The sequence below is a fragment of the Denticeps clupeoides genome, chromosome 6 (genome assembly GCF_900700375.1).
Source record: "Denticeps clupeoides chromosome 6, fDenClu1.1, whole genome shotgun sequence".
In the NCBI taxonomy this organism is placed as follows: domain Eukaryota; kingdom Metazoa; phylum Chordata; class Actinopteri; order Clupeiformes; family Denticipitidae; genus Denticeps; species Denticeps clupeoides.
In genome coordinates this window covers 20633926-20656133 of record NC_041712.1, presented here as the reverse complement: position 1 = coordinate 20656133, position 22208 = coordinate 20633926, and the positions used below count along the sequence as shown (strand labels likewise).

Here is a 22208-nt window from a genome sequence, read left to right as displayed (position 1 = left end):
CTCCACTCAGGCAGATACAAATGTACGGCCTTGGGACTCACACAGCCTTGAGTCAAGTCAACGCCAAATCATCTCACATCTACACACACACACACACACACACACAAACATGTACTAGCACATAAAAAATGCACCCACTCCTGCCCTTGAGGTGGCCCTGAGCTCTGCAAACTCTAAACTATTCACTGCTTGTGCAAAATTCCAGCCATCCATAATATAAATTAACATTTAGTCACAGATCTTGCATTTTTACCTGGAGGAAAATCCAAATTCTATGCATAAAGAGGCAATTAAAACCAGGTCTCAATCCCTTCTACTATCATATTCTGTTCTGCCCTTTTCTGCCTATTAATTTTGTTGAACTATGTGATTTGCAAGTTTCATATTTGTTTCATACACTGGATGCTGCTACAGCTTGTTGATTATCCACAGCCATCACATTTCTTTATCACGTCTAAAAATCTGCTTTGGCAGTGTCAGGTCTCAGACCTTGAGGCTTCTTACCTCTAAGCATCTGGACTTAAATAGAAACATAAGAGAGAATAGACTATGTGGCGCATCAAGCATACATTTTTAAGTTTTCCCAACTTTTTTTCTTACAGTTGTAACATTCGTGCCACCTCTGCCACGCCCCCAGCGGTCGACCTCTCCCATGTATTAGTGTGTGTTCTTCTGGGGCTCACTAGCACCCTGATTATTCCCACCTGTTCTTCATCACAGGTAAGTGGTGGTAATCAGGGGTGCTTAGTGGGGTAATGACTTCTGATCGGTGATTGGTTAGGTTAGCGGTAATGGGTCTGTCCACTCCTCTTTATAACCAGCCGGTCAGTTTAGTCCTGCGTTTGGTCTCCCTCACACAGAGTTTGTTGCTGCACCGCATGCTGTCCTTATCGGCAATTGACAGTGAACCCCACAGAAGGACTGGAACTCAACTCTCCCCTCTAGGCTCAATACAGCTCAGCCATGCTGGTTCGAAGCCTGGGCAAGACAAGGGCGATCTTTGGCTCTCGCCGAGGGCATTGTGGAAGACCCCACAACCTGGCTTCTAGAGGGCTAAGTTTTTTACTAAGCTCGACCTCCGGAGTGCCTACAACCTGGTTAGGATTCGAGCAGGCGACAAGTGGAAGACTGCGTTCAGCACAACGTCTGGTCATTATGAGTACCAGGTCATGCCCTATGGGCTGGCCAATGACCCCGCGTACTTTCAGGGCTTTATGAATTATGTTTTCAGGGACTACCTGATGCGCTTTGTAAAAGCTGCGTTAGAGGAGTGGCATCATTGGTTGGAGGGGGCAAGACACCCCTTTTCGGTATTGACCGATCATAAGAATCTCCAGTACATCCAGCAGGCTAAGCGGCTAAATTCGCGTCAGGCCCGGTGGGCCCTCTATTTTGCTCGTTTCAACTTCACTATTACATACCGTCCAGGTTCCAAGAACGACAAGGCTGATGCCCTGTCATGCTACTTCCCTGCACCACCTACCATTGAGGGAGATGAGCCCATTCTGCCTCCGTATCTCGTGGTGGCCCCGGTATCATGGGATTTTAGACCAGGAGATTTCCCGACTGGCACAGGGGCTCCCTGTGCCTCGGGGATGCCCTCCTGGCCAGACCTATGTGCCGGAGTCACTGCGGGAGCGGGTGGTAGTTTGGGCTCACACCTCACCTGCTACTGGGCATCCGGGGGTAAGTCGGACCTTAGCAGCGCTTAGCTCTAAATACTGGTGGCCCGCCATGAGGTGGGACGTGCAGAACATTGTGCGTTCCTGCACTGTGTGCGTGGTCACCAAGGTACCTCGTGTTCTTCCTGCTGGGAAGTTATTACCCCTGCCGGTTCCGTGGTCTCACATTGCCGTGGACTTCGTCACGGACCTCCCGGAATTAAACGGATACACTACCATCTTAGTGGTAGTAGACCGGTTCTCTAAGGGGTTTTTGTCCCTTTTCCTAGTCTTCCTTCTGCCCTGCAGGTGGCTGAGGCTCTGATTCAGTCCGTGTTTCAGGTGTACGGGATCCCGGAGGGCATCCTGTTGGATCGGGGCCCCCAGTTTGTATCGCGGGTGTGGAAGGCTTTCTTTCAAAAGCTGGGGGTTTCCATCAGCCTCACCTCAGGTTACCACTCCGAGTTCAACGGTCAGGCTGAGCGCTTAATCCAGGAGCTTGGCAGGTTCCTCCGGGCACTGTTACAATCGGCAGCACGACTGGTCTGAGTTCTTAGTCTGGGCAGAATACGCCCAGAACTCTTTGCGTCACTCCGCTACGGTCTAACGCCATTTGAGTGTGTGCTCGGGCGACAGCCACCTCTGTGTCCTTGGGATCGGTCCCTATCTGAGGTCTCTCGGGTGGACTGTTGGTTCCAAAGGGCAGAGAGGGTCTGGGAGGGAGCACACTGTAACATCCAGCGTGCCGTTCGTCGATTCACCAAGCAAGCGGATAGGCATCGTAGAGAGGCGCCGCTTCCTTTAAACTGCAGTTACCCTCGCACATGAAAGTCTCCCCTGTGTTCCATGTGTCCCTTCTTAAGCCTGTCACCCCTGGACCGTTGGATGAAGGGGACCCCTACGCTCCCCGCGGCGGTGGAGGTCGAGGGGGCTCCTGCATATCGGGTGAGGCAACTCCTCGATTCGCGGGTACGTCGGGGCCGGCTGCAGTACCTGGTTGACTGGGAGGGGTATGGTCCCGAGGAACGGAGTTGGATCCCGGCCCGCGACGTCCTCAGCCAAGAGCAGAAGGACGCCTTTCACCGTGCACGGCCGGATCGCCCAGCACCCAGACCTCGGGGCCGTCCGCCCAGTCGGCCGGCCCAACCATGGCGCGGTGGGAGGCCTCGGCGTAGCCCTGCGCAGTCAGGAGGCCGCTCTCGCCCCCCTTCGGGGGCCGGTCCTGTAACATTCGTGCCACCTCTGCCACACCCCCAGCGGTCTACCTCTCCCATGTATTAGTGTGTGTTCTTCTGGGGCTCACTAGCACCCTGATTATTCCCCCCTGTTCTTAATCACAGGTAAGTGGTGGTAATCACGGGTGCTTAGTGGGGTAATGACTTCTGATTGGTGATTGGTTAGTTTAGCGGTAATGGGTCTGTCCACTCCTCTTTATAACCAGCCGGTCACTTTAGTCCTGCGTTTGGTCTCCCTCAAACAGAGTTCGTTGCTGCACCGCATGCTGTCCTTAACGGCAATTGACAGTGAACCCCACAGAAGGACTGGAACTCAACTCCCCTCTAGGCTCAATACAGCTCAGCCACGCCGGTTTGAAGCCTGGGCAAGACAAGGGCGATCTTTGGCTCTCGCTGAGGGCCTCGCGGAAGATCCCACAACCTGGCTTCTAGAGGAGAGGCGTGGCACTTCATGCAAGGACATTTCAGTTCTTTCATTTTGTTTTTTGAGTGCAAATAAAATACACATTGTTATTTCTTCAACCTGCGTCCTCCATTTTTCACATGAGCTAGAGTGGAACGTGACTACAGTGTACATGGTGCTGTGTGGAATCAATTAGAGGACATTCATAATTCAAATATTTTAGGCTGATACTTCTACTAATTCAACATTTGATTTGTTTGCATCTGGTAACCCTACAATGACATTTTGCATCTTTAAACCGTTCTGTTTTCTCATTCAGAAATTCCTTTCCACAATTTGTCAATGTCAATTAACGGCCCGTGAATGAGCATATGAATATACAGTCCTTTAAGAAAAAAACTTTCTAAGTGCTATACTGACTCTTTTGAGGCACCATATTGTCAGGATTGGCGTCAGCTGGAGACATCCCCTGGGCCAATCAAGCCAGAAGTTAAAGGCGCCATGCAAACACCGATCGGCAGAATTTTCATGAATTCTTTTGTAATCCCCGCAACGTATGTGTACTAGTGCCTGCGGGCTAGTTTTTGTTCTCCCCTTTATGTCCCCTGTTTTCGGCCATTGCGCTGTGTTTATTTGTATTTAGTATTAAATCCTTGTTTTCAGAATGTCCCGTCTCTGTGCTGACTTACCTCATCAGCTCGCATCAGTTAAAGCTTACATTCCCAGGCAGTCGCCTTCTTAGCTTCCGAGATCAGACGAGATCGGGCATTCTTCGGCTGGTATGGCTGTAAGCAATAAGATTAAAGGTATGTTGCTCCAGGTGATGCTCAAACTCACAACCTCGGCATAGCTCATCAGACACTGTTTTATAAGTACCACACACTGAACAATTACGCCACTGGAGCCACAACCAAGAAGCACAGAGGCACACGTAAGCAGAGGAAAAGACAAAGACCGGGGAAAACATGTTCCTCTTGTGGTGACGGGGCCTGTACTCCAGATGGAATCGCCAGAGTACTGGCCCTGGGAGTAAATTGGGCCCTGGCTCGATGGTGTAAGTAGGGTGGACGATCCAGGTGCTCCCAACGTGAGGCCTGGAAGTGAGACAACCAGTGGGTGAGTGGGTCCGACGATGAACCGGAGGAAGACGATGGGTGGTCGGGGAAAGGCACATGGTTTATTTGTGCTGGAATAATTAGCTGCAAGGTTTTGAAACCATCAAAATCTTATACATATTTGGGTAAAATCTCCTAATCTAAAATATCCTATCTTATGGGAAATTGCAAATAGCAAGATACATGGCAATACTTGGGTCTGTAGAACCTGAATATGACACTAACAGCAGCTGGTGAATGTAAAAATGATTCTGAGAAATTAATCATTTAAAAATGCTCGTCCTGTTCAATAAAAAAAAAAAAACATCATACATATGTTTGCAGTGTCTTCATAAAGACATGTCTGCCATGAGAATTGGGATAAACCATATAATCTCATTTCTGGTTTCGGATTCAGCGGACCAGATTACCTTCTCCCATTGCCCTGTGGTCCAGCTCACAGGACCATTGCAGGAGTCTTTGGGGTTATGCAAGTTTGAACAATTGAATGCCATTGTATCAATGCATCGTCATTTCCTTTCACACTCATGGTTTACATCATGGCCTATGTATTCCCCTGAGGAACTCGTTATTTTACCAGGGTTCTCAGGTTAGTTGCTTTGTGGCTGACACTGCCTTCTGGTCTGATTATTAGCATACAGTTGCCATTGGAAATCCGATCTCATAGAGCATGAGCTGTCCTTGCATAGCTTCCAAGTACCTTGGCACGGTGATAAAGGTCAGGGATAAGGCAATCATTAATGTATTGGATTGTGCTAAATATTCACATAAACAAAAAAAAAGACCTTTATTTATTTTATTGACAGTTGAAAATACAGACTTTTTCAAGCAGCCAACTTTCTAATTTTGCAAAAGGCACAGTCTGGTGTTGAAATGTTTGTCTATTTCCTTTAAAGCACGAATAAGAAATTAAATCTTAAAATACAATGTACTGATGCTGTTTTTTATTAATATAAAATCCAAATAAAACAGCTGCAGACAGGCCTTGCAAAAATGTACACATCAAAGATACCTTGCAAGAGATAAAAAAAACTCTTAAGTATGATAAACCCCTACAGGACATGGCTACGCCATAGCAAATACTTTATTAGGAATACTGAACACAAATTACAAAGAAAAAATTGTGCACATCCAGCACTGCAAGTGGAATCATAATGTATGTTTTTATTCTTCTCTGTTTTCAAAGACGATAAACCTGACCTCTTTTCAAAGCTTAGAAATAGAATACAATAGAAAGGGAAGATGGTAAGATACATTTTTTTTTCTTTTTAAACCTGTACAGTGGCAACCTTACTGAACACACAAACCTGCTTCACACCCTGATCAAAGGATGTGAAAATGCAAAGTTAAGTTTTCTATTTTTAAGGGTCTACATCTTCTTCCCCACCCTATACTGTTCCCATTCCCTTTCAACAATGAGCAAGGTATGACACTTGTTTCAAAGTGTTCTTGTTCTGTGCCGGGATCAGACTGGAAGACTAGTGGAAATTGACAAGGCAAAATTACTGCGGCTTGGAATATGCATCTGAGCTGGAAGTCTATCTTCCGTCACTCTAATCTTTCAGTCAAGTTCAGCAACAACCACACCTGCCCCCTACTAACTAACCGTTTCCAAAAATCTAAGACAATGGAACAAAATACAGTGGAAAAAAATAGGCTCTCCCTTTTAAATGCAACAATCAATAGTATAAAAATAATCAAATCTCATTTCTGAGCCATTACGGTGCTCTTCATTTGTTTGCTGAGATGCAGTCCTTCATGCGAGAAAATAGGCTTGTGGATATTGTAGGCTGTAGGTTTGTGGGTCAGAACAGTACCGCCCCCTGTAGGCCAGCGAAGGTGATCACATGCACTCAAACTCGTCGATGCGCTGCTTGGTGTTGCCGGAGCGGATCTGTCGCAGGGTCTTGTACTTGTCGCGTCCTGCCCGCACGTTTTCTGCGTGGATGATGTCGTTCTGGGTCTTCTTGGTCTCGTCGCGGGCATTGGCCAGCTCTGAAGTGAGAGCCTGAGGGGGTGAGATTTCAGAAATTGTGATTGGGCAATTAGGCAGGAGAGGCCCTTCCAGAGATAAAAGGTGTTGCTTGGCCTGATGCAAACTGGAGGGGATGGAAACCTTTTTACAATTGCCCGAGCATCATCTTGCTTTGATCAAATGGATTGCAACTACACAAATGCATAAATAATACATCTTAATTTTATTTTATTTTAATTTCATGATAAAAATGCTTTAAAATGCTTTTAAGTTGTCATTGTGTATCCATTGATGCATTGATGCATTGTTTTTGATCACGTGGGAATACAATTTAAATAAATGAATTGCGTTACAGTTATTGAGACAACCTAATATCTTTGTTACTCTGGTTTGCAACATTTGCCGTCCTAGTGGGTAACACACTCATTTATGACCCAGAAGACTACAAAGTCACAGGTTAAACCCCACTTACTACCATTGTGTAACTGAGCAAGACACTTAACCCTCAGTCCAGAGGGACACTTAGTCCAAGGGGACTGACCCTGTAACTTCTTAGTGTAAGTTGCTCTGTATAAGGGGCATCTGATGGCATGAAAAAAAATTATGAATTCTCTGCTGTGTATTTTACTGTGCATGGCTGAGATGCCAATAAAGCTTAACTAGACTTGAATGGGTTAATATATTTCTGTGTTCTAATATTGTTCATATAGCCATAAAGACATTGTATTGCATTTTTATTGAAAACCTCTCCTCCACAATTTATACATACTGTGACTTACTGCGCATGCTCTTATTAATGCTCCATGCTCTGTCCTAATTGAGTGGCCTGATTATGTCTCTGATTAAGTTGAAAATTATTATTAAAAGAATCTGATAAATGAATGCAATGTGATCTGTGTCTTTTATCCCCTCACCAATAGGTGCTTCTGCACTCGTTCATTTTTCTCTGCCTCCGTCATGCGTTCCTCCTCACTGCGGTCCTTGTAGGCAGCTGCGGCGGTGAGCTCGGCACTGGCTTCTGCGCTGCTCTCGTCGCTTTCGTCGTGCTCATTCTCCGCCTGCACCGGCTCCTGCACATGGGTCATCGTCACTCGGTTCCGCAGTTCCTCTTTGGTCTTCTCCAGGTCGTCCTGCACCTGGAAGGCCTTTGGGGGGCACGCAGATCAAGACTGGAAGTTACTTAACAGTAACTGTTAAACCTGCATGCTTTAAAGGACTCCTTCAGCATTGCCTCAGAACATGTATGGTTGTTCTGTCTGATCCACATGGCCATATGGATTTGGTCACATGGTCATAGCACATGAATATTAGGACTTACTTTAGGTTGGCTAATGACTGTTCGTTCACAGAAAATATATTCACCAGACAGAAACTGGAGAAACAAATACATTCTCCAACATTCTAGTATAGTATACAGTAACATGAATTCCACCATATGCATTTTCAATCTTGTTCATTGACTTATGTCAGGTCCAATTTTATCAGTTACATCCAGATTGTTATTATTATTATTATTATGGGTATTATTATTTGGAGTAAAGAAGCCTTTTTTTTATTTAGAAGGAAAAATTATTAATTTGTAATTATAAGTATCCAGAGCAGCACAAATTAGCATAAGTTTGCAAATTAACAGAGCTGGTAAGGTTATGAGGGTAATGAGAGAATTAACACAGGAGTGTTTTTGAAATAAGCAATATAAGCATGGGCTTTATGTGTCTCACCATGGTTTTTACAACGAACAAAGTTTTAATTTTCGTCCAGCAAATGATTTTTGCTTCGGTGAAACACTGTGATATACCGTAACCCTGTCAATTTGCCTTGCCAATTGTTCTGATAATGAGTTTTGATTGAATGAAAATTCCCTATTGTAGCTTTCATAGATATTTTATGTCAAATAATAATGCAATTAACCATACACTGAGGACCACAACCTTAGTGTTAGCTAATGCATCTTCCCCAAAAAGATTGATATGGTCAGCCAGGAAAAAAAATCTTATAGCTCCTACTTGCTCAACAATGACAATATATTCTAAACTAGCTCGCTGATTGGAGTGCCATGCTTGTCCATGACCTTGAATGTCTGTGACCTGTCACCATGCCCACTTACAGAAGAGCTGGAGAAATTGTTAGAGCTAAAAATGCCACAGACAAATTAGCAGCACAGCATTTGAAAGACACTCACACGCACACACACACATACACACACATACACACACAGGCACGGCGTAAACACATGAACATATGCACAAGGCAGAAGGAGCCGCTTATGTACGATTACATGCACACACAGCAAACACACACAGACAGATGAAGACATCTCTATCAGGACTGTAAGGCAGATGGTGGGTTTATGGAAGACTCCCACTGAGCAGACCGGGCTTTCACTATGTCATCCTAACCTTATGCTGCCACTCTGTCACCTCCTCCTCCTTCTTCTTCTTGGCGTCCTCCAGCAGGGAGATCTTAGAAGTGAGCTCCGCAAGCTCAGTGGCCTGAAGACGTAACGTAAAAAAAACAAATGCTCATCATTTTCAGTTTTATGCACAGATCAACAGTTTAAAAAGCAGGAACGGCAACAAACAGAAGAATGTGATTCTTTCTACATTTGATGCTGATGCAAAGCTGTTCCAGAGATTATTGGTTGCTATGGTATCTGGGATGTCATCTCTCGTCCAGATGTGTAAGGAAAGTTAATGCTGGACTGAAAAAAACCTTTGCCATGCGACTACATTTCTAGCAAGCTTGATCAGGGAAAATTTTAATAATACTGAATGAAGCATTTTCATTCAAAATAATGACAAAATTAAATATATAGATTTTGGGTTTATGTTTACTACTCAGAAGTTAGCCTCAATTTAGAAAGATTATCACTTCATTAATAAATTATAGGACTTTAATGTGTGTGTGTGTGTGTGTGTGTGTGTGTGTGTGTGTGTGTGTGTGTGTGTGTGTGTTAATGTGAGTAGGTTTTAGAGTGTGTTTAGTGTGTGTTTACAGTGTGTTTTCTGGGTATTGTTGATAATGTGAATGTGTATTATCTGGCCAAAATTTAAATAATTTTGGCCCAAGGTCTTGAGATGATAGGACAGTCGGACAGCTGCACAAATTATTCTCTATGTGTGAAAATGATGCCCTCAACCACTCTTTAAAGCCTGATAAATCCAGGCATTGTTAACTTACATATACATTTATCAGACGCCCTTATCCAGAGCGACTTACAATCAGTAGTTACAGGGACAGTCCCCCCCTGGACCAACTCAGGGTTAAGTGTCTTGCTCAGGGACACAATGGTAGTAAGTGGGCTTTGAACCTGGGTCTTCTGATTCATAGGCGAGTGTGTTACCCACTAGGCTACTCACTAGGCTACTATCGAGTTTGTGACTTTTTTGGGGACAGGCAGTGCACATGCAAAACACTTGTGTGCTACATGTTGTGTGTGAGTGTTTTTGTAAGTTTCTAACTAACCAGGTGCTCCTGGTTCTTCATCTGGTTCTCTGACTGCTGCATCAATGCTGCTCTGGCCTCCTCTGCCGCCTTCTTCTCCTTCTCCAGTCGCTCAGCCTCCTCCTGCGCTCGCTTGCGCTCCTGCTCCAGCTCCAGAGCCCGCCGGGTCTGCTCCTCCAGTTCTAAACACACAAACACACACACACACCGATTTTTCTCATCATCATGTAAAGTCTGTTAGGGTCGCACTCATAAGCCAGCGCATTCACCCGTCCGCTTTCTAACCTTGCTGAGCTTTTTTCGTCTGTTCTTCAATCTGTCTGAGTCTCTCCATCAGCTCCTCCTTCTCTTTCTCAATCTTCTCCTTCTCCTTCTCAGCGAGCTCTCGTTTCTTCTTCTCATTCTCCAGCAGTGCCCTGGAAGAGAACGCGTTAGTGATTATTTGATGAACGGTTCAACATGCGCATCACCAGAAAAACCCAAGGCACACACACACACCTCTCCATCTTCTTGTGATTCTTCTCCTCTCTGGCCTGAGCTTTCATCTGCTGCACCTCGATGGTGTCGGGTTTGCGGCGGCGCATGTACAGTTCATGATTCCCCATACACAGCGCCAGGATACGCTTATTAATGCGCAATCGAGGGGCGTAGAACACAAAGTCCTCAAAAAAGAAAGAAACAGTGCTGTGCATATCAATTCGTGGATGGCACTCAGTACCTCTGTACCTGTTTATTTTATTAATATGAACACAAAAAACGATTTTTTCAATTTTTTCATTTGAATCCTTGAATCCTCATAAACTAAACATAATTTAGTTCTGCACAGAATAATGACCAAAATATTTTATTGTTAATTGGTGACAATTGACTAACAAGCATAAAACTTATTTTAAATTACCCACCCTAACGATCCCAATATATATCGATACTGAAAATTGTGGAATCTCCTGGTTCTGATCATTTACTAAAAAGACCACAAGGGGGCGACAGGAACTGCCCAGGCTTTTACTGTGTGTGACGGGGCAACACACGTCATTATTCCTGACGTCACGACTGCTTTAGTCGGCAATGCTCCTATAGTGAAATTGGAATAACCGACATTGAGTTGGAGGAAGACTTACTGGCGCTTTCTTATCAATGGGCTTAATGACAAACTTCTTGTCGTTGAAGGAAATGTTTCTGATCTCACTCCATGGGAACCCGATTTTGGGAGTCATCCTACAGAGAGAGCAAAAACAAACACGAGGGGGGTTGGCCACTTCCTGTCTTTAAATACACAGTGGGATTCAGTGGGAAAAGGCCAGGATGACTACAATGATCAGTTCAGTTCAAAAAACACAAAAAAAGACACAGAAGGTGAGAAAGAGTATGGTGTAGGGACGAAGAGGCTCACTTGTCATTTTGCTCGTAAATGTTGAGCCCCAGAGCATCCACCCCCAGCCAGAGTTCAGAGCCTTTCTTGTTCTTTATGTTGAAGTAGTTGACGCCGTACATCTCCAGATCCTGAGCGATCTTAAGATACTCCATCATGGAGTCCTCTCTGCATTCAAAAAGCAGCAAATGAATGCAGTTATGCACAAATGCGTCAACTCTTTTCTTACAGAATACACATTATTTCATTATTTTCACTTCTCAGTATTTTCATTGTGCCCATTGTTAATCGAGCTGCATGTGTTTTTGTGCAAAACCTGATGATCTGGTAGTTTACAGATGATTTGTGTGAGTACTCTAGTGTGAGTAATAATCATAAGGGTCAGGAGTATTGTTGGGACTGGGGATGCAGAACAGAATCTTTTCTGTTGAGAAATGTCCGCAGTGGATCACAAATGGATCCAAGACAGATTTTATTACAGATTTTAATGCCATTTAATGGAAAAAATATGTTTATTTGTGTTTGTGTCTATATTGTCAATGTCTCTGTGTGTTTATAATTGCATGTTTGTGTGTTACCTTAGCATGCCCTTGTGCTCCTCATGCCATGCCTGGATTCTCTCCTCCCATTGTTCCTTACTCAACTTGTGCTGTTCCAAGACCCTGAAGGGGCCAATCAACAATTAGCAGGAATAAATAAAATTGTGACACATGCACTCACACACACACATATACATACATACATACATACATACATACATACACTCACTTGTCCACTTACAATTCATATTCAAACAGAAGCTCTCTCTCTCTCTCTCTCTCTTTCTCTCTCTCAGACTCACTCACCGCTGTGGCAGCAGTTTCTCGCCGGTCAGATATCCCGGCGTGTGCACCTCTTTGTTGTAATCGGTGTATTTGACCTGCACCGCGTATGAGGCCAGCAGGACGGCGGTCTCGGGTGGACAGTAGACGTCATCGTTTAGGATGCTCTCCTTCACCTAGGGACAACAAATGTCTTCATCTGCTTTGGCGAAACGCTGTGATACACCATAACCCTGTCAAACTTAACTTCGATAAAGCCAGACTTGCCTAAAAATACAGCAGTACCTGCAATGCTACCAAAATAAATGATCACACACACACACACACACACACACACACCTGCAGGAAGAAAAGTCTTTGGGTGGCCTCCTGAATCAGCTCCTCGGAGACGTCCTCGGGGTAGAACTTTGCACGAAATTTAAACAGCAGCGGACTCTCCTTCCGCACATCCTGTGCTGTAACCTAGACGACACATTAGGGAGGCAGACGGCACTGTAAATCCTGCCGTCTTCCATCGGTTTATCTGTCATTCTGTCATTATAGTTCGACTGTCACTGTGAGAATTAAAGGTAGAAAAACAGAGATCACTCCAGAAGTGGAGAAGTCTGGACAAGAGATGACAGCATAGGTCACTCTGCATTTTATCGCATGCTACATTGCACACGTCAGTGTGTGTCACTCGAACGTGCCAGCGCTTGATAAAATGTGACAGGGAGCGAGGCCTCGCCTTTTTGTTGAGTTTGAGCCAGGTGGAGAAGCCTTTGGTGTCCTGGTACTGCAGGCCAAAAAACCACACCTCCCTCAGTCCAATGGTCTTCACAACCTGGTGGACATGCAGAGTGATGAAATGCAATCCTCACATTCATACGGCAGCAATAAATTATAAAGACAAAAACAAAAAAAAAGTTATTAGCTGGTTGTTGGCAGTGACTTCATAAATCTATATTCAGTAGATATCTCAGGGAATAAAATTGACAGTAGATCATTGCAGTACTTATAAATTTGATATTAAAACATTATGTATTTATTTATCCAGTTTCGGTTGACATATCCAGTCACTTGCAGTTCCCACATGTACGGAGCTCTGCATGTTATTTATGTTTTGACATAAAGTTTGCATTTTAATAACATGTTCCAGAAGTAATTCACATATATCATCAAATATTTATGGTGTGTTTTTCCATGATTCTTATTGCTTCTGCTTTAAGGTCTGTACATTTTTTTCAGTGTGTTGTCTCTACGGCAATTACCTGCCGTAATTTATAAGTTTCTGAATATATGTATGATACATATCAATATGTGCTACGTGACATATTTTTGAGGTCAGAGATTACTAAGACCGAATGTTCTTTTTTATTCGTGGTGGGGATAAAGGACCAGGCCATTTGTTGGTTGGATGTTAAGATGTGGGAGGACGAAAGCGTGTTTGTCATTTTCTGTGGAAAACCGTAATCCTCTCCTGACATGGCAAGAAAGAAATGTTTATGGTCAGTGCGGCTCCAGCTTGTCCTGCATGGTTAAAACTTTCCCAGGACTTAATGTCATTTAATGATCATCTTGATCAAACACAATAACCCAGCCACAGCCCGGGTAAGTGTTTTCAGGTTTTTTTGCAGAAAGGCTGGTCCGCTGTGGCAACGCCTAACAGGAGCATCCGAAGGGAGGAGAATTGATCAAATGCAAACACTGCGGAACATGCACATCCTCTGAACCAGACCAGAGCTTCTAGCTCACAGCAACACACTTCAGTTTCAATGTCACATCCCCTAATGAAGCACACATATGGGGCTTTTATGGGAAATACAGTCACCGGATTCTTTCTTCACACTGCAAAGTATGAGAGTGCTTTAGACTGCCTGCATTTTAGACCATGACTGAGACCTTGTTGCACTTTAAATGATTTGAATATGAAACCAATTTCCTCGAACAAATCCGCTTTCATCACGTAAGGCACCAACAGTAATTTCAACTTTTCGTTCCATGCTCCAGGATGTGAGGGTCCGGAGAAAACAGACCACAGAAAAAAGGGCCAAATCTATCACATGCAGGTTAACGCTTTTATTATTATTACGAGGATGAAAGGCTTCACCCATCATCAGATGTCTGATTCATCTTCGCAGATAAAATCGATACTCTGCACGGCATAAATCACATCCACTTTATGTCACTTTAACCGTGTCTGACAAGGTGACGGGAATGAGTCCGCCGAGCAAATAATTTATTCACAAAAGCGACATTCACCGTGAAATCAACCCAGGAAGGGTTAGTGACATTTCTCAAAACGGCAAGCTGTTTCAAATGAATAGATGACTGGTGTATTCATCAGTTATGTCAAGCACTACAATAACCAATCAATTAATGTGGGTGGTAGCAGCCTAGTGGGTAACACACTATGAACCAGAAGACCCCGGTTCAAATCCTGCTTACTACCATTGTGTCCCTGAGCAAGACACTTAACCCTAAGTGTCTCCAGGGGGGGACTGTCCCTGTAACTACTGACTGTAAGTCGCTCTGGATAAGGGCGTCTGGTAAATGCTGTAAATGTAAATTAATGTGTGATGCTCCAAGGACTCGTTAATGGGGCAATGTAAACAAAGCAGCCTTAACATAATTCTGCATAAGGAAATTGCTATTTTACTTCCTGTTGAAGCCTGTGCAAACATCTTATACATATATCCTATACATCTTATACAATATAAGAACAACACTTGAACCAAATGAACATTACGAGCTGTGAGAACCATGTAGTCAAGTTTTGTTAACTTTATCGTAGAGCAAAATGTGTTATGGAACTCTCCATTTTCATGATGCTGCTCCATAAATACCTGTTTGAAAACAAAATAATCAATCTTGAAGACGTAAATGTACATTTGAGACTTTATTCTACTCATAACCAGTTTGTAAGTCTGTTGTCAGGAGTCACCAGAGCTTTGTCAAGTGTTTCATGTTCCCTGGATTTCTCGGATCTAATAAACCTCACCTTCTGCCTGCTGCTTCCGATTTGTTGCAGCCCAACAAAATACCCTCGCTGAGGAAAGTACATCTGGAAAAATTGGATGTGCATTTCACTGCGGTTCACATTTCAAAATGGGGGTCACAATGTCAAAAAGTTTGAGAAAGTTTTGTAACACAAAAAGGCTTTCTGGAGGCAGGCGAAGTGATCAGGGTATTTGCTCTGGGTAATCATTCTCAAACTCCACCAAATCCATTTCGGTCCATTTGCAGTGTGTTTTTCCACAGTGTCCCAAATTGTCTCTGCAGAACCATTTAGCGTGTAGCCGGACTTCAAAGGAAGGGACCAGAAAATGGCACAAAACGGAACATGGGGGACACACAATGGGCAAGAGCAAATTTCAATGGAGCACATACAAATGGAAAACAGGGAGACCGGGCCATGAATGCCATAGGTGTCCTCTGAGAATGCCTGTTGACAATGGCGCTGATATTTGAGGTGGGCCAGACCTTTTTGAGACAGAGAGACTGTAAAAGACAGAAGGAGGGAGTGGGGCCCATTGTGCCTCCTCACATAAAATCTCACATAAACCCTTATTGCCTTCAGGCAGACTGGGGACGCAGACTAAGGTCACAGACGCTGTATACATGCCTTAAGAGAGAGTGTGTGTCTGTGTCTGAGAGGTACGAGTCGAACGTGAAAAGAATCCTTCACCCAGCCAGTGGAAGCGCATCGGCTGTGGTTATATTTACTGTGCACACACGCCATGCGAGAAAACACAGTAATCTCCTCGTCTTCACACACATCTGTTCAAGGTTACGGCTTCTCATGGGTCCTCTGTAGAACCTACTGATTGCAAATGAGGTTTTCAAGTTCAAGCGCTTTGTTGTCATTTCAGGGTAACCTGCATACACGTTAGACAGTACATAGTGAACCGAAGGTGCAGTGTGAATGCGCAACTACTTCTGTAACAGAAATGTAATAGAGATATGTTCTGAACATAAGAGTTAGAGCGTGAGTTTCTCAGTTCAGAGTGGAAAGTCCCTGAGTGTTCAAAGAGTGTTCAAATTGTGGAAAGAAGCTTTTGCATCCAAATAAGTATGTCTGAATAAAATATGCATGTCAGTACAGCAATATTTGGAGGCTACCTGCCCACACCACAGTTTCGCTCAAGCCCGTTCCCACGCCACAATGGTCATAGTGCATCATTGTCTGCTATAGCATGCGTCTTACAGTATACACACCTGGTCAAAGAGCTGTTTGCCAGTGGTGGTGGGCTGGATGGCAAACTCCAGCTCCGCATCCATTGTTGTCACTCGTACGCTGATCTGTAAAAAAAAAACGTTTTAAAATCATCGAGTATAATGTGAAAAATGTCCATTAACTGATTCCAAACACTTCCTCAGAACAAAAATGGTGCAGGTTGAGGCCGTTATGTTTTTCACAGTCTTTTTTTATAACCACATAATTATTTCTTCTAAGGAAAAACCCCGTCGGCACCTCTTCTGTCTTTTTGCTCTGCTAAAATAAAGCGTAGCTCTTATAGAAATGGTCTACGCTACTGATTTCTGAGGCTTTTAGCGGTTTAAAATGAAAGAGAGAGGGCGAGGGAAAGAGAGAGAGAGGTGACTCGAAATGCATGGTGCTTTTAGGCCCATAGGGAGTCTCTCTAAACTAACATGATTGATTATCTTGTGGAATTCAATGTAAAACCAAACACAATGGAAGGAAACGCAGGGTAGTCTGGAAAGAGTGACCACACCAGTCCACATACTAGTGTGTGTGTGTGTGTGTGTGTGTGTGTGTGTGTTTTCAGCCCATTTCTGCCATCGATTTGCCTCGTATGTGTAGACTGCAGGAGAATAAAGTGAACCGTGGTACAGCAGAGCGCCGCAGCCCACTCGGAGACGTGACCGCCCGCCCTCCGCAGGCCCTGCAGAGCCGCCAGGGTTCAGCAGGCGCGCTGAAACATCTGTGCTGTCTCGCTCTCTATCTCGCATTTTTTTTCTTACATGTGAAAGCCACCACATCCTCTAGTTTGTCAGGCCACCCATGTGAGCAGGTTTCCTGTAAGTAACATACTGGTGGACCTGTCAGAGCAGAACAGGTCTTTTTTTTTTTTTATTTCCCGTAAACTCACTTAAATTACACTTAATTTCACTTATTAAAAAAATCTCTTGCACTATTAGAACAACCATGTTCAACTAACCATGTTAAACTAACCAGGCCGGCGCTGTTGAACACACACTTTGCATACTGCACCTAAATGTGTAGTACACACCCTGCATTTCTACCCTACGCGTGAGTGTGTTTGCGCTTGTGTGTGAGGAGGGGGAGGTAAATAGCTGAGCAATGCACACACCCCCCCGTCTCTCTCTCTCTCTCTCTCTCTCTCTCTCTCTCTCTCTCTGGCTAGTGCCACAATACAGCGCTTTATTCACCAGCTGTGAGGCTGATTAGTGACTGCGTTCTTTCCCTTTTGTGTAAGCAGGGCCTCACCATGGCTTTCTCTCCCTCCGCCCCCCTCTCGCCCGCCTAATCTGCATTCTCTCTGCTCCCCTCCCAAAAGCACCTCTCGCTTCCATGGGGTGATGACCGGGCCCTGATTTCTAACTCATCCCCTCTCGCCGAGGCCTCCTTATTATACGCTGAATGAGAGAATTGATCGAGTTTCCTGTGTTTCTGAGCGCGTAGCACATGACTGAGCAACCCAAAATACTTGCTATGCTATAATAATATATATATAATAGATAGATAGATAGATAGATAGATAGATAGATAGATAGATAGATAGATAGATAGATAGATAGATAGATAGATAGATTTTTTTTTACTGTAATATAAAAAACATCATACACCCAACCTTCTGAACTGTGGTGTATAATTATAAATACACCCTTCTGGACAATGGGCTATATAAGAAGCAAGGGGAGTAAAATGAAGTCTGTTGGGGAAAGAAAATCTGAATGAATGACATTAGGGTCGACTCTTTAAAACAGAACAATGGAAGTCAATATCCTGGAGTGGGTGTGTTGGGCTGGACCTAAAAGCATTGATGCATTCGTTCCCCAGACGTGAGAGCGATGCTCGCTGCTTTCTAAAAACAACGTCCATGACACATCTAAGATGTGGTCTGTTTTTTTGGAGATCAGCTTGGGATCCAGGCCAGTGTCTCCTGTCCGCAGTGACTAATTCGGGCTTTTGGCCATCGAACCGACTGCTCTTTCGCCCGGCTTGCATCAGACTTTTTTGGAAGTGCAGAGGCATTACGGCATTCCCAAGAAACGGCCACTTCATGTCCCTCCCATGCAGCAGCCTTTCAACACACAAAGGGCTTTCAGTGATGTCAACTTCTGTTAAGCCTGAAACGTTTTCCCTCTTGTCTTTCATTTTCTCTTTCTCTCTCTCTCTCACACACACACACACACACACAAATAAAATTCAGCCTGTCTGGTAGGCCCACGCGCTCATTCTGTTCTCCAGTGGCTGGGAAGCCTCTTGGCCGCCTGTCAGAATGGCCGCTTGCTCAGAAAGCAAAAATAGAACCTCGCGACATGAACAGGGAACTAAGAATGCGCAGTTCTGCCTGGCCAGGGCGTGTCCCATTGGCCTCGCGCTTCTATATTCGGAACAATCGCTCAGGCCGCTTGCAACAATTTTTCCGGGCCTAAAATGAGCAGCTTCCATTCAAGCGCATTCGTCGCTCAGCGCTTACCTCTTCCCAAACAGCGGCAGATCCTCACACGCGCTGGACTCGACTAGTGTCTGGTCAACAATAATAAATCATTTTTCATTATTTCAGTTATTTCCGGTCTTATCCAAAGCAGGACAGTGCGTGGTACACAGCAGCACAGCACACGGTGCACACAGTGAAATTTGTCCTCTGCATTTAACCCATCACCCTTGGTGAGCAGTGGGAAGCCATGACAGGCGCCCGGGGAGCAGTGTGTAGGGACGGTGCTTTGCTCAGTGGCACCTCAGTGGTACCTTGGCAGATCGGGATTCGAACCGGCAAACTTCTGATTACAGGGCCACTTCCTTAACCGCTAGGCCACCACTTGCAGTCGTCAAGCTGTCACCGATCAACACAACACAGCCAATTTGGGAGTAATGGCACCCACTCTCACTCTGACCGAAACACAGATGACGGTTTCTCTGGAGGGGACCGAAAATGCTCTCAGTGGCGAGACCAGGCCACGCCCCCGCCAAGCCGAACCACTTCTCTGCTCTGGAAATAGCGCTCTTCAGAGTCCGGCGGGCCGTGTCCCACCTTGCGCCCCCCCGGTTTGTTTCCACGACGTCTCTGGCCGCGAGATAAGGGCCTGAAGAGGTCAGGGCACAGGCAGCGAGAGAGGGCGAGGTGGGTGGGGGGGATGCTGCACGGGCCGCTTCCTGCCATCTCGCATGAGCGCCGCCTCGGTTCGTGCTGCGGTCCGCCATTAGCGCGTTGCACTGCGTCGTGTTCCGCGGGGAACGAATCAACTCAAAAATAAACCATATGGTGGCAACACTTCTGCCATCACCATGTCGCAATAAATCCCAATGTTAGGTTGGCCATAATGTCTACTTGCTGATGAGGTCCTCAACACAGTTCTCCACATTTACTTTTCCACTTTCCATCCTTCACCGCATCTCACTTTTATCTATCTGTCTTTTCTTTACTTTACTTTACTTTACTTTATTTTGCCGACGCTTTTATCCAAAGCGACTTACAGGAGGAAGACACCAGCAATTCTCGTTCGATTTCCATAGATTTTGAGATTACAAAAACTAAGAGCCCTGATAAGGCCGAACTTTTCGAGGATTACTTGTGTTTTCTAGGGCACACTGGTGTGTAGAAAATCTAGGCTTGAAATGCAAAATTAGTCTCTGACTTGCTGACTTGTACGCAAACAAACTCCTAACCAATCGGCATCAAGCAATGCCACACACGAAAAGAAAAAACAACCCACTCCAGCTTTCAAGAACCCCAGGAAAGGAGCGTGAAAGCACAAAAAAAATTCACAATCGCACGGCCCAACAGACACAACACACACTCACACACACACACACACACACAATACGGTCCGACTCACAGTCTCTCCCCCCGGAAGCAGAAAGATGCAGCCTGCGTTGGGCCGACGCAGCAGCGGAGCTGCATTTAAGGAGCAGAGCCTGAAGCCAGACGGTTTAATTCCTTCTTCTCTCTCTCTCTCTCTCTCTCTCTCTCTCCCCATGCACCACCTGGAGCCAGGTTTATTACAAACAGCTAATCTGCGCCCTCGCTTTCGCACCCACACGCCATTCAGCAAACGACCCCTCCGGCGCAGTGTTGCCAGAGGATTGGGCCGGGGTGGGGGGTGGGGTGGGGGGTTCTGTCGATGTGTGCGGAACAAAGCATCCCGGCTGGCCGGTGTGATTTTTGACCGGTGTCAGAGCGCCGGCGTCAAATCCCCGTTTCACTGCGGGGGGATTACGGCGTTTAGCGGCCGCTGTATGAGGATCTTACGAGAAGTTAATGCCCTGCGAGTGCAACTTTTTTCTTTCCTTCTTTCGTTCGATGGCTTTGAAGGAAAGCGTGAGTGCGTGGGGGAGGAGGCAGCTTGCGCCAGGCCCCATCGTGGGAGAGTCGGGCCTGACAGCGGCAGAAGAAGAGGAGTGTGGGCAGTGGAGGATGGTGGAAGGGAAAGGGGCGCCAGCAGAGCCTCTCAGAGACTCCGAAACTCCAAATAAGGCCGTGAGAGGCCGCGTCAGGAGACTGCAGCCAGGAAACAGCTCGGGAGGAACTGACGTCACCCCAGAAACCTTGACTCACTAAATTACAGACTCTTGAGAAACCAAGGAAACGTCAAACGGGAGCAGGGCCAAAAGTTTCTCGATCTGCGAAAAAGACCCCCGTCTGACCTCCCTCCCATACGCGACAAAAGTAAAAGTGAACATATCAAGGCGTCGCAATTTAATACATGCAGAGATCATAAATCATCAAGCCAGGAGGAGGAAGATGAATTCATGAGTGAGGTCAGCTTCTCAGTTAACAACGTGTCATTTTGAGGCAGATTCACCGGAAAACCCCAGTTTTACTTTATGTGTGTCTCATCGAAAAGGAGAATCTCGGTGCCACGCCTCGCGGATGGAAAATTGCCCGGGATTGCGCCATAACTTCCTTCCGGATGGTTTGGTTGCATTTCCCCGTCGGTTTAATTCTTTTCTAGCTTGCGCTGAACCGCACGCCCGCGAATCCGTCGTGGCGCTTTTATTTGATATAATAAAACGTCCCGTCCCGGCCCGGCGGGCACTTCGAACGGAAAGCTCGGCTCGTCGCGCCGCCGCAGCCAATCAGCGGCGAGGCCGCGGAATAACGGTTCCCCTCCGTCCACGACGCAGACGCGGCGACGCGGGACTTCTTATTCGTGGCCATTATTAATAACAACGTCCGAACGGATCCCGTTTAGGCCCGACGACCAACCAGATCAAGTACAAAAGTACAACAACAAAAAAAAATGTTTCATTTTTTTTTTTTTTTTAAGAGAAATAACTATTTAAATCGTGGCGTGTCCCGCGTTGGACACTTGTTGACGGCCTTTTTTTTTTTGCGGAGAAACAGAAGTTGTCTTCTTCCGCTGCGTGCTGCTGCTTCTTTTTTTTTTTATCAGATAGAGTATAATCGCGTCTTTGTTGCGACTAGGAACAAAACTGGGCTTCAGGACGAGGATGCCCATTCGATACTTTTCCTTTTTTTTTTTTTTTTTTTTGTTTAAATAGTATTTTCTCGACTCAGAAAATGTTTTTACTCACCGTCTTCGGCATTTTGGCTGGTGTCAGGAACTGGAGCGATACGATTTAGTCAGCAAAAAAGAAAGAAAGAAAGTAAAGTAAAAAAAAAAAAAAAAGTCAATAGGATTTCTATATATATGTTTTTTCTAAAAGGTTCTCCCCATGGGACGGGCGACGCGCGGGGGTAAATTCGGCTCCGACGGCAGGGTTGCAGCTATTTCTGCCGCGCCGCTACGCTTTGTTTTACGCTGAAGTGCCGCGTCCGCCGCTGGGTTTCCTGCTAACGGAACTGAGTCTGAAAGCCACACCCAGGCCGGCGGAGGCATGAGCGCCGATCCGCGGGCTCCGCCCGCACTCACACCGGCCCGGGATTTAGGGAAAACCTCGCTTTAATGTGCATTTCTACCCGACCTACATATTGAATATGTACAGTACAGGCCAAAGGTTTGGACACACCGTCTCATTCAGTGTGTTTT

At 45.4% G+C, this 22208-nt stretch overlaps 1 protein-coding gene across 2 annotated transcripts; it reads right to left on the bottom strand.

The window, feature by feature from the left end:
* Positions 1-5176: 5176 nt before the first annotated feature.
* On the bottom strand, positions 5177-22027 carry msna (moesin a). 2 transcript variants are annotated; one of them, XM_028984256.1, is made up of 14 exons: positions 21754-22027; positions 16224-16307; positions 12754-12849; positions 12366-12488; positions 12051-12202; positions 11784-11867; positions 11227-11373; positions 10955-11051; positions 10332-10495; positions 10119-10249; positions 9855-10015; positions 8789-8881; positions 7304-7534; positions 5177-6422 (listed from the first exon to the last, which is right to left on the bottom strand). In XM_028984256.1, the coding sequence occupies exons 1-14, from the start codon at positions 21763-21765 to the stop codon at positions 6258-6260; spliced, it is 1740 nt and encodes a 579-aa protein (XP_028840089.1). In that variant the 5' UTR covers positions 21766-22027; the 3' UTR covers positions 5177-6257. The 2 variants fall into 2 exon arrangements, with proteins under 2 accessions (XP_028840089.1, XP_028840090.1); XM_028984257.1 differs by lacking the exons at positions 12051-12202; positions 12366-12488; positions 12754-12849; positions 21754-22027 and having other exon boundaries at positions 16224-16282.
* Positions 22028-22208: the final 181 nt, after the last annotated feature.